Raw genomic sequence first — 13,172 nt, 5'->3', positions numbered from 1 at the left:
TGTCCTTGTCCATGTAGCTAAATGCTACTCCAATATTTCTCACCAAGTTATATGTGTCTCTAAAGATCCGATTTATATGACTCTCTGGTTGATTATCATCCCTCATCACTACTCCCAGGTCTCTCTCTTCATGCACTTTTTTTAATGTTTCACCATTTCCCATTTTGTATATCCAGATTGGTCTTGTTTCACTTTTACCCATTTCCATAACATGACATTTTTTCACATTAAATTCCATCTCCCAATCCATACTCCATTTCCAAATTTTGTATAGGTCTTCTTGCAATATTTCACAATCTTCTTTGTTTCTTATATGTTTTTGTAATTTAGCGTCGTCAGCAAACAGGTTTATGTAGCTATTAACTCCTTCAGCCATGTCATTTACATATACCAGGAAGATTATCGCTGCTAATACTGAACCCTGTGGTACTCCGCTTTCTACATTTCTCCATTCTGATTTTCTGTCCTTGACCACAGTTCTCATCTCCCTTCCCATTAGGTAGCTTGCCATCCATTTTTTCATATTTCCTTTCAATCCTCCTTTATTTTCCAGTTTCCATAATAGTCTTGTATGTGGAACTTTGTCAAAGGCCTTTTTCAAATCTAGATAAATACAATCAACCCATCCATCCCTTTCCTGAGTTCTGTCTGTCACTCTTGAGTAAAAACTGAGTAAGTTTGTAACACATGATCGGCCCTTTTGAAATCCATATTGTTTGCTGGTAATTAACTTATGCTCTTCTAGAAATTTAGTCCACTGCTTCTTTATTATTTTCTCACATATTTTGCACAAAACACTTGTCAGGGATATGGGTCTGTAGTTTGAAGGTTCATCTTTCCTTCCACTTTTATATATGGGGACCACTTCAGCCCTTCTCCACTCATTGGGCACCGTACCTGTTGCTACTGAGCATCTAATGATGTCGTATATTGGAACAATTAATTCATCTCTACATTTTTTTTAAATATACCCAGAAACTCCATCCAGTCCTACTGCTTTTCCCTCTTCTAGTTCTCCCAGTAATTTATGGATCTCTTCTTTGTTTACCATAATCTCTTCCATATGAACTTCTATTTTATTCTCTTGTGGCGCAATAAAGATTGTTTCTTTGGTAAAGACTTGCTGGAATTTTCTATTTAATAACTCTGCCATACCTTTAGGGTCATTGACTTCCACATTCCCGTCTCTCAGTCTTTCTATTGTTTCTTTCGGTTTAGTCTTCCCATTTATAAATCTGTAAAACAACTTGGGGTGTTCTTTGCATTTTTCCGCAATATCCTTCTCATATCCCTTTTCTTCTTCTTTCCTTATTTTCACATATTCATTTCTCGCCATTCTGAAGTCTTCTTTGTTTCTTTGATTCTTCCTTCTTTTTAGTCTTTTCCATGCTTTGTCCCTTTTTTCTTTTGCGTTTGCACATTTGGCATTAAACCAGTCCTTCCTACCCTTAACTTTGGGTCTGTATACGGGTACATATTTTTTGACACCAGTGTTATAGGCTTCCATAAAGATATCATACTTTTCTTGTACTTTATTTTTTCTCAGTAACTCATCCCATTCCACTTTCTTGTAAAACTTCCGAAGGTTTTCCATGTCTGTCTTAATATAGTTTAGCCTGTTTGATTTGTAAGATTCGTCCTCTTTAGTAACCTCCACTTCTGTATCAATCTCTATGGTTACATGATCACTCTTGCCCAGTGGACATCCATACCTTAGTTCATCCTTGATGTATATTCCTTTTGTTAGTACTAGGTCCAGTCTTGCCGGTTCATCGTCACTTCTATATCTTGTATGTTCATTCACTCTTTGTATCATAAGATTCTCCATCATCAATCTTAGGAATCTATCCCCATGCGTTATCTCCACTATTACTCTCGAATGTCTCCCAGTCAATCTCTTTACAATTGAAGTCACCAACTAGCATAACTTTTTTGTCTTCCTTTAGCATTTTGCTTAAACTCTGTATAGTGTCATTGATCATAGTGTCGTGCTCTTCCTTGCACCAAGAGTTTGTTCTAGGTGGTACATATGTGGTTATAATTGTCAACCTTTCCTTGTTTTTGGTTTCCACATTTACTTTCACAATTTCAGCTTTACCTTCACCGTATTCTACCGCTTTCACTGTTAACTCCTTTTTTGTCATTATCATCACTCCACCTCCCCCTTTGCCCATTCTATCTTTCCTCCATATATCATAGTTTTTATTTATCTCTAATTTAATAGCTTCGTTCAGTTTTGTTTCCGTTAAGCATACGATCATTGGTTCTTTCTCCTTTATGAAATCTTGCAGTTCCAATTTACTAGTTATTAATCCATCTACATTTGTATACATCACTCTTAAACATTTACTCTTATCTATCTTTTCTAACTTTCGTTCTTCTTTATCCTCTCTCTTGTGTACCACTTTCTGACTCGGTCCCCTACTATTCTCCAAAAAAATATCTCCTTTTCTTCCACAGATCTTTCATTATTCTTCTCCTTCGCCTCTGCTAGTAGTTCGTTCCATTTCCTTCTTTCTTCTTCATTTCTATTTTTCTTTATGTATATATCCTTGCAATCTTCTGTTTCCTTTAATTTGGTTGTTCTGTACAAAATATCCTCAGCCGCCTTCTGTGATCTTAACTTTATTTTTATTGGCCTGGTCTTTCCTTCTGTGTAAGGACCCATCCTGTGGATTTCTCCACCTCTTCCTCAATACTTTGTTGCTCGTCATCATTTAAATTTTTTATTCGGTCCTTAATTGATTTCAATTCCTCTTTATCTCTTTTGGGCTTATATGTGATCGTCTTTTCCTTCAAACCAAATACTATCACACTCTTCTTCTTGTCTGCAACTTCCCTGACTAGTTCTTCATTTTTCTTTATTACCTTAACCACTTCCTTTTCTACATCTTCCTTATCTTCTTTCATTTGTTGCTCGATTACCTCTCTAAGATTCACGTTTGCTTTCTCACTCTCCACTTTCCAGGTCTTCATTTCACCCAATACCTCCTCCCTGACTCTTTTCTCCTCCTGGGTGACTAATTTCTTTAAACTTTCATTTTCCTTTATAACCTCTCCCAGTCCATCTTTCATCGACTTTTCATATTCTGCCACTTTTCCCCTCAACTCTTCATTCTCTTTGATCTGTTGCTTCTCCCGTTCCTCCAATCCCCGAACCCTAGCTTTAAGGTCTCTATGGAATTCCCTATTCTGGGATTCTTCCATCTCTCTGTTTTTTATCATTCCGATCCACTTGTCCAGTTTTCTTTCCAGCATTAACATTCGTTTGTAAATAGTTGTCTCTCGGCTGGCGAAGCCAGAGAATGCCCTATTTTGTTCAGTTTCTTCATCACTGCTTCCGTACCTTCCTTCTGCACCTCGTAACGGTGTTGACCACGTTAACTGCTCCTCCTCTCTGCTCATCATTCCGGAATTCACTTATTGGAGACGGGAACCGACACTTAATGCCTTCCAGACCCCATGTAAACACAACAACGATAGGCGATCAGCTGATCGCGGCACAGGGAGCGGGGCAGGAGCGGAGCGGCCGACGTGTTGTTCCTTCGGTGTGTGTGTGTGTGTGTGTACCTAACTTACCCTAACTTAGCTTAACCATTACCTAAGTTGGTCTTGAAATCATAAATCGTATGTGTATGTGTGTGTGTGTGTGTGTGTGTGTGTGTTTTCTTTCTCTCTCTCTCTCTCTCTCTCTCTCTCTCTCTCTCTCTCTCTCTCTCTCTCTCTCTCTCTCGACCTTTCTTGACCCAGGTTACCGAGAGCAGATGAACCAGGTCACTGCATTTGTGGACGCCTCACACACCTATGGCTCAGACAAGTGTGAACAGAGACAGCTGAGAATGATAACGGTGAGGGTTTGTTATTGTTATTGTTATTGTTATTATTATTACTATTATTATTATTAGTAGTAGTAGTAGTAGTAGTATTAGTAGTAGTAGTAGTATTGTTGTTGTTATCATGGAAGGGAAGGAAAGGAGAGAGAGATGGAGGGTAATGAGAGAGAGAGAGAGAGAGAGAGAGAGAGAGAGAGAGAGAGAGAGAGAGAGAGAGAGAGAGAGAGAGAGAGAGAGAGAGAGAGAGAGAGAGAGAGAGAGATTGTCACTCAACAGGATGGCAAGCTGCGTGGCACTCCTAACCCCTTGAGAGGCAAGCTGCTGCTGCCCACTGAGCAGGAGAATCATGAGTGCCAGGCACCATCAGGAAGGTGTTTCATAGGAGGTAGGTCCCCAGAGAGTGCCATACACACCCTGGCAATACACAACACCATTGGCACTATAGAACACTCTGATACTACACACTGCATCTTGGCACTATATACAACAGCCTGGCACTATATACAACAGCTTGGCACTACACACCACCCTTGGCACTATAGAACAGCCTGGCACTATATACAACAGCTTGGCACTACACACCACCCTTGGCACTATAGAACAGCCTGGCACTATATACAACAGCTTGGCACTACACACGACCCTTGGCACTATAGAACAGCCTGGCACTATATACAACAGCTTGGCACTACACACCACCCTTGGTACTATAGAACAGCCTGGCACTATATACAACAGCTTGGCACTACACACCACCCTTGGTACTATAGAACATCTTGGCACTATATACAACAGCTTGGCACTACACACCACCCTTGGTACTATAGAACAGCCTGGCACTATATACAACAGCTTGGCACTACACACCACCCTTGGTACTATAGAACAGCCTGGCACTATATACAACAGCTTGGCACTACACACCACCCTTGGTACTATAGAACAGCCTGGCACTATATACAACAGCTTGGCACTACACACCACCCTTGGTACTATAGAACAGCCTGGCACTATATACAACAGCTTGGCACTACACACGACCCTTGGTACTATAGAACAGCCTGGCACTATACAGAACACCCTTGGCACTATAGAACAGCCTGGCACTATACAGAACACCCTTGGCACTACACACGACCCTTGGCACTATAGAACAGCCTGGCACTATACAGAACACCCTTGGCACTACACTCGACCCTTGGCACTATACACAGAACACCCTTTTCTTCCTCTTAATTATTTTTCTTCTTCTTTTTCTTCTTCTAATTATTTTTCTTGTCCTTTTTCTTCTTCTAATTATTTTCTTCTTTTTCTTCCTTTAATTCTTTTCTTCTTCTTTTTCTTCCTCTAATTCTTTTTCTTCTTCTTTTTCTTCCTCTAATTCTTCTTCTTCTTTTTCTTCCTCTAATTCTTTTTCTTCTTCTTTTTCTTCCTCTAATTCTTTTTTCTTCTTCTTTTTCTTCCTCTAATTCTTCTTCTTCTTTTTCTTCCTCTAATTCTTCTTCTTCTTTTTCTTCCTCTAATTCTTTTTCTTCCTCTAATTCTTCTTCTTTTTCTTCCTCTAATTCTTTTTCTTGTCCTTTTTCTTCCTCTAATTCTTCTTCTTCTTCCTTTTCTTCCTCTAATTCTTTTTCTTCTTTTTTCTTTTTCTAATTATTTTTCTTCTTCTTTTTCTTCCTCTAATCATTTTTCTTCTTTTTCTTCCTCTAATTCTTTTTCTTCTTTTTCTTCCTCTAATTCTTTTTCTTCTTTTTCTTCCTCTAATTATTTTTCTTCTTTTTCTTCCTCTAATTATTTTTCTTCTTCTTTTTCTTCCTCTAATTCTTTTTCTTCTTCTTTTTCTTCTTCTAATTCTTTTTCTTTTTCTTTTTCTTCTTTTTCTTCCTCTAATTCTTTTCTTCTTTTTCTTCCTCTAATTCTTTTTCTTCTTCTTTTTCTTCCTCTAATTCTTTTCCTTCTTCTTTTTCTTCCTCTAATTCTTTTCTTCTTTTTTCTTCCTCTAATTCTTTTTCTTCTTCTTTTTCTTCTTCTAATTATTTTTCTTCTTTTCCTTCCTCTAATTCTTCTTTTTCTTGTCTTTTTTCTTCTTCTAATTGTTTTTCTTCTTCTTTTTTCTACCTCTAATTATTTTCTTCTTCTTTTTGTTCCTCTAATTTTTTTCTTCTTCTTTTTTCTTCTTTTAATTATTTTTCTTTTTTTCTTCCTCTAATTATTTTTCTTCTTTTGCTTCCTCTAATTCTTTTCTTCTTCCTTTTTTCTTCTTTGGTTTTTTCTTCTTTTTCTTCCTCTAATTCTTCTTCTTTTTCTTTTTCTTCCTCTAATTCTTTTTCTTGTCCTTTTTCTTCCTCTAATTCTTTTTCTTGTCCTTTTTCTTCCTCTAATTCTTCTTCTTTTTCTTCCTCTAATTCTTTTTTGTGTCCTTTTTCTTCCTCTAATTCTTCTTCTTCTTTTTCTTCTTCTAATTCTTTTTCTTCTTCTTTTTCTTCTTCTTTTTCTTCCTCTAATTCTTCTTCTTCTAATTATATTTTTTTCTTCCTCTAATTATTTTTTCTTCTTTTTCTTCCTCTAATTCTTTTTCTTCTTCCTTTTTCTTCTTCTAATTATTTTTCTTCTTCTTTTTCTTCTTCTAATTATTTTTCTTCTTTTTCTTCCTTTAACTTTTTTTCTCCTTTTTCTTCCTCTAATTCTTTTTCTTCTTTTTTCTTTCTCTAATTCTTCTTTTTCTTGGCCTTTCCTTCTTCTAATTCTTTTTCTTCTTTTTCTTCCTCTAATTATTTTCTTCTTCCTTTTCTTCCTCTAATTCTTTTTCTTCTTCCTTTTTCTTCTTCTAAGTATTTTTTTTCTTTCTTCCTCTAATTATTTTTCTTCTTTTTCTTCCTTTAACTCTTTTCTTCTTCTTTTCTTCCTCTAATTCTTTTTCTTCTTCTTTTTCTTTCCCTAATTCTTCTTTTTCTTCCTTTTTTTCCTCTAATTCTTCTTCCTTTTTTTCCTCTAATTCTTCATCTTCTTTTTAATCCAATCTTTATTTTTCTTGTTGTACTTTTTCTCCCAGGCGACACTCGGCCTCTGAGCAGCCAGGTCTCACCGCGCTTCACACCCTCATGATGCGTGAGCACAACCGCGTCGCTGGGGAGGTCAAGCGCCTCAACAAGCACTGGAGCGACGAGCAGCTCTTCCAGAACGCTCGGCGGATCGTGACGGCCATCAACCAACATGTGACGTACAATGAGTGGCTGCCGAGAGTCCTGGGATGGAACGCAGTCAACCTGTATGGCCCTAACCTGCTGCCAGAGGGACACTATGAAGGTGAGAGCCTCTAGGGTGCCACTAAGGGTTGTAGGGCACTATGTTCAAGGGGCACTAAGCTTAAGAGGCACTGGGCTTGATGGCTAACTAGTGCTACGTAAAGCTTGAGGGTGACTTGTGCTCTTTGAAATAAAACTCTGACCTCCTTATGACGTAAAATACACCTCAAATACATGATAGAAGTGTTGTTTTGGTTACACACAATAGCTAACCCAGAGAGTGCAGATTTAAATGCTTAAGTCTGTCCTCGTATGGCAAGTTGTTCATCCTCCTCTGTTCAGATTCTAACACAGCTCACTCTCTCCTTCTCTTCCATCTCCCCTCGGCAGGTTACGACGCATATTGCAACCCTACGGTCCTCAACGAGTGTGGAATAGCCTTCCGCTTCGGCCACTCCCTGCCGAAGCCTTCCCTGGAGCGGATGGATGGAATCTTCGCCAAGCAGGACCCTCCCGTCAAGCTGAGCGAGCACTTCTTCAACCCAGACCTGCTCTACCAGCCTGGAATGCTCGACGAAATTATCCGAGGGCTCACAACTGTCTCCATGGAAACGCTTGACTAGCTCTTGACGGATGAAGTCACGAACCATCTATTCGAGGACAAGAAGAGGCCGTTCTCTGGGCTTGACCTTGCATCACTGAATATCCAGAGAGGTCGCGATCATGGACTACAACCTTATAATGAGTACCGAGCGCTGTGTAACCTTACGCGAGTGAGAAGCTTTGATGACCTACACCGGGAAATCGCACGGCTGGTCATTGAGTGTATGAGGCGGACGTACGCACGCGTCGACGATACTGACCTCTTCACTGGCGGCCTAATGGAAACGCCACTCCACGGAGGACTCGTAGGACCCACCTTCGGCTGTATCCTCGGCATCCAGTTCGGAAACCTTCGGAAGTGTGACGCCTCTGGTACGAAAATTCTGACCCCTTGGTACGATTCACCGACCCACAGCTGACGGAGATAAGGAAGGTGAGTCTCGGGCGAAGGGAAATCGTATATGTAATTTTTTTCTCTTTTCTTATTTTCTTGGTATTCTCCTTCCTCTCTCTCTCTCTCTCTCTCTCTCTCTCTCTCTCTCTCTCTCTCTCTCTCTCTCTCTCTCTCTCTCCTTACTTCATTTCTTTCTCCTCTTCCTCCTCTCTCTCTCTCTCTCTCTCTCTCCTGAGGTGAGTCTCGGTCAAATCGTATACGTAATTTTTTTTTTCTTATTTTCTTGGTATTCTCCTTCCTTTCTCAACCTTTCTTCATTTCTTTCCTCACCTTCTCTTCCTCCCTCTCTTCCTCCTCTCTCTCTCCCTCCTTTCCTCCTCCTCCTCCTCCTCTCAAGTCCACTAATACTGAAGCACACATAATCTATCAAACACATTCTATCAGGCATTTTAAATCACTATGTTGTTATGAGTGAGTTTATCCTTGCAAAGTCTATCAATAAGTTCTAAGTCATTTCCTTCCTTATATAGTGTGAGTGTGTGTGTGTTAATATGTCTAGTAAATCTCTATGTTAGTGTGAGTTTTTTCCTTGCAAAGTCTATCAATAAGTTCTAAGTCATTTCCTTCCTTATATAGTGTGTGTGTATTAATAAGTATACTAAATCTCTATGTAAGTCTGAATGAGTGTTTTCTACCAGTCTGTCAATAAGTTCTTTGCTTGTGTCGTAAGTAATAATTCTAACGTGTGTAATTCTTGCAGGTCACGCTTGCCAAGATGCTCTGCGATAACTGTGATAATGTGGAGAGTGAGCAGCGGTCCGTCTTTGACCTTCCTGACCCCTTCCTGTAAGTGAGACAGTTTGGGGGTTAGGTCAATATTGTTAAAGGTCACAGGCTCACATTACAACTGTTTCCCAAGGCCACAGAGAAGATTATCCGGGTTTTCTTGGGTGGTTTTTCCGTTCAATGTGCAGAAGTCAGGTAAAACTTATATATATTTGACTAGGCTTTCGTATGAGTTGTAGGCATTTTCAGGGGTATTTTTATGACCCCAGTGGTAGTTTGAACCTTCCTCTGTACCATGAATCTGAGAAACATATCTGACAAGACTTTCATAGGAGTTTGGGTCATTTCCGGGGGTAGTTTTATGACCCTGGTGGTAGTTTGAACCTTCATCTGTGCTGTGAACCTAAGAAATATATTTGACAAAACTTTCCTTGGAGTTCAGGGCATTTCCAGGGGTAGTTTCATGACCCTGGTAGTAGTATGAACCTCCATCTGTACTGTGAACCTAAGAAAACATATATTTGACAAGGCTTTCATAGGAGATTTGGGCACTTCCAGGGGTAGTTTTATGACCCCAGTGGTAGTTTGACCCTTCCTCTGTACCAAGAACCTAAGAACACGCATATTTGACTAGGCTTTCATACGAGTTCAGGGCATTTCCAGGGGGAGTTTTATGACCCCAGTGGTAGTTTGACCCTTTCTCTGTACCAGGAACCCCAAAACACAGACATGAGAACCCAGTTAACCTCATTTTTGACCTCTGGAAATTGTCAACATGGGAGGCGGAAACTTCTCATCCCACCAACCAGACACAGTGATGATCCCATTGATGTTTCAGGAACCCTCGTGTGTCCTGCCGTGACCTGCCGGGAATCAACCCGGAGCTGTGGAAGGAGCGCGTGTCATGTGGGGTTGGCAAGACTGATATTGACATCGGGGCAGCCGAGCGCATATCACCCTGTGTCATGTGCACCTGTACCAAGGAAGGGGTGAGTGATGTGTGTGTTTTCCTTGCTAGAGGGGGGTGAGGAAGGGGTGACAAGAGTGAAGGGGTGAGAGATATGTGTTTGTCCTTGCTATAGGGGGGTGAGGAAGGGTGACAAGAGTGAAGGGGTGAGTGATGTGTGGGGGATGAGGAAGGGTGACAAGAGTGAAGGGGTGAGTGGTGTGTGGGGGGTGAGGAAGGGTGACAAAAGTGAAGGGGTGAGTGATGTGTGGGGGGTGAGGTAGGGTGACAAGAGTGAAGGGGTGAGTGATGTGTGGGTGGTGAGGAAGGGTGACAAGAGTGAAGGGGTGAGTGATGTGTGGGGGGTGAGGAAGGGTGACAAGAGTGAAGGGGTGAGTGATGTGTTGGGGGATGAGGAAGGGTGACAAGAGTGAAGGGGTGAGAGGTATGTGTTTGTCCTTGCTATAGGGGGGTGAGGAAGGGTGACAAGAGTGAAGGGGTGAGTGATGTGTGGGGGGTGAGGAAGGGTGACAAGAGTGAAGGGGTGAGAGGTATGTGTTTGTCCTTGCTATAGGGGGGTGAGGAGGGGTGACAAGAGTGAAGGGGTGAGTGGTGTGTGGGGGGTGAGGAAGGGTGACAAGAGTGAAGGGGTGAGAGGTATGTGTTTGTCCTTGCTTTTGGGGGGTGAGGATGGGTGACAAGTGTGAAGGGGTGAGTGATGTGTGGGGGGTGAGGAAGGGTGACAAGAGTGAAGGGGTGAGTGATGTGTGGGGGGTGAGGAAGGGTGACAAGAGTGAAGGGGTGAGTGATGTGTGGGGGGGTGAGGAAGGGTGACAAGAGTGAAGGGGTGAGTGGTGTGTGGGGGGTGAGGAAGGGTGACAAGAGTGAAGGGGTGAGAGGTATGTGTTTGTCCTTGCTATAGGGGGTGAGGAGGGTGACAAGAGTGAAGGGGTGAGTGTGGGGGTGAGGAAGGGTGACAAGAGTGAAGGGTGAGAGGTATGTGTTTGTCCTTGCTATAGGGGGTGAGGAGGGGTGACAAGAGTGAAGGGGTGAGTGGTGTGTGGGGATGAGGAAGGGTGACAAGAGTGAAGGGTGAGTGATGTGGGGGGTGAGGAGGGGTGACAAGAGTGAAGGGGTGAGTGATGTGTGGGGGGTGAGGAAGGGTGACAAGAGTGAAGGGGTGAGAGATATGTGTTTGTCCTTGCTATAGTTAGCCTGTTCTCACGCCAAGCATCTGCTAGTGAAGTCTTTCTCCTCGGGTGCACCTTCTGAAAGCCCCGGTCCATGTTCAGATGTTTCCGTACAGTGCCACTATTCATATCAAAAGTTACCCTGTTCTCACGCCAAGCATCTTTCTTTCTCTTTAAACATGATATTATTGTACCGTGTGGGGACCCAGCAGCCTCCTGGTACTGAAGGGAAGTGTGTAGTGTTCTGTATAGGTTACGTATATGCAGTTACGGGTATGTGGTACCTAACATTGGGACCTGTTTGGGTGAGCTACGAGTGCGGATCTTTGCTCTCTATCTCCAGAGTCTGTGTAGTCCTGTACCAGGAATGACCTTCTGAATAAAGCCTGTATTCTTGAACTTAATGACGCCACAGTTTGATTGTTTGAAAAGCTGTTATGACTGTTTCCCAAGGCCACAGAAGGCTAACCGGGTTTTCATGGGTGGTTTAACCGTTCATTGTGCAGAGGGAGTGCAAAACTATCACCAGATCAAAGCAACTAGATATATCACCTTACGGCTCAATAACATCTTGAAAACGAAAAAAAAATGCTGTAACTTGCTTTAAAAGTAGCCTGAAAAATGTACCTAAGTCAATTATATCTAAAAAAGTGTCCGGAGATTAGCTAAATGGGTTTGGGGCAAGATAAAGTCATAGGTGTGGCCCTTAAGTTTATTTATAAGACTTCATAGTACAGATACAGTTCACATCTTCCGTGACTGGCTTACAGCAGAGTCCACAGAGAAAAGTACAAGTCATCAGAGTTGACTAACACGATTTCTTTCCCTCGGCAGAATTGAATGGCTGAACGGACATCTCTGGCGTCTTGGTCTGCCTGCGGCACACTGCACACTCTGGAAGAAGAAAGAACACCAAAATGTCAAGTTCCTGCAGAATCAGCCTCTTAGTGAAGAAAATGTGCTTTATTTATTTAATAAATAATTGACAAAAAAAAATAATTTTGTATTTATTTTAGAAAAACTATATGGCTCACTTTTTGCAATACTATGCAATAAGTATATCATGCAATAAGTTAGCCATATATATATATATATATATATATATATATATATATATATATATATATATATATATATATATATATATATATATATATATATATATATATATATATATATATATATATATATATATATATATATATATATATATATATATAACTTATTGCATGATATACTTATTGCATAGTATTGCAATATATATACAATTCCTTACACAGTGAGTGAGTGGAACATGATATATATTCACAGCGTGGTCTTAAACATAGCTATAGACAGTAGCAGGCACCAGTATGACGTTCCTGGGAGTGTATATGAACCCAATTCCTTACACAGTGAGTGAGTGAGCCATGACCAGGAACATGATATATATTCACAGGGTGGTCATAAACATAGCTATAGACAGTAGCAGGCACCAGTATGACCTTCCTGGGAATGTATATGAACCCAATTCCTTACACAGTGAGTGAGCCATGACCAGGAACATGATATATATTCACAGCGTGGTCTTAAACATAGCTATAGACAGTAGCAGGCAAAAACAAACATCCCAATGTAACTCCCCCAGCAGGTGGTCGTGGCCTGTTTGGGGTTTGATTCTCTTGCACCATCTGTACAAGCATCAGTAATAGCCTTGAAGGTGGGTATTGCAGTGCTTGGCTGGGTTTAGTGTTGCTGTGCTGAGAAGACTGAAGGTGAGGGCTGTAAGGCATAAACCAGCTCACTTAGTGTGTAGGTGGTGGAGCCAGTGACCCAGGAAGAGATGCACAACCTGCCCTCATGTATGCATACATCAGGTTATGAGCATACATAACCTACCCTGGGTACACCTATAGGCTGGATGGCACACCCAGCCAAAATGTACTGTTAGGTAAGTTGGCCCCAGTGTTGCCTTATTCTGTCCCTGAGTGGTCTGCCCTCCCTGTATAAAGCCTGGCAGGTCACTCAAATGGGTACAGGTGTTAGGGCACGCCTGCTAATCCCGGGTCAAGGACTTTCTTTTCTGGTTTTACAACTAAAATAATTTACTCATGTCCCAGCATACAGTACTAATTGGGCGTTGCAATTATTACAGGCTTGAAGAAAAAGGCAAATAAGAGGAAGAGGAGAAGAAGA

General features: G+C 41.2%; 1 protein-coding gene and 1 pseudogene across 2 annotated transcripts in view; one reads left to right on the top strand and one right to left on the bottom strand.

Moving 5' to 3' along the window:
• LOC126991812 (uncharacterized) overlaps positions 1 to 2,620 on the bottom strand; it is a 17,888-nt gene extending 15,268 nt beyond the window's left edge. The window contains exon 1 of one of the 2 annotated variants that reach the window (XM_050850482.1): positions 2,099 to 2,620. In XM_050850482.1, coding sequence (XP_050706439.1) covers positions 2,099 to 2,333 — 235 coding nt within the window. In that variant the 5' untranslated portion in view covers positions 2,334 to 2,620. The remainder of the gene's footprint in view (positions 1 to 2,098) is intronic. The other variant, XM_050850481.1, reaches the window with a different exon arrangement.
• The window catches only part of LOC126991814 (peroxidasin homolog pxn-1-like), a 38,609-nt pseudogene extending 26,632 nt beyond the window's left edge, over positions 1 to 11,977 (top strand).
• Positions 11,978 to 13,172: the final 1,195 nt, after the last annotated feature.

Source organism: Eriocheir sinensis, unplaced genomic scaffold (assembly GCF_024679095.1).
Source record: "Eriocheir sinensis breed Jianghai 21 unplaced genomic scaffold, ASM2467909v1 Scaffold347, whole genome shotgun sequence".
Classification (NCBI taxonomy): Eukaryota; Metazoa; Arthropoda; class Malacostraca; order Decapoda; family Varunidae; genus Eriocheir; species Eriocheir sinensis.
Note: the sequence above shows the minus strand (reverse complement) of the source record. Positions and strands in the feature narration are given on the sequence as shown.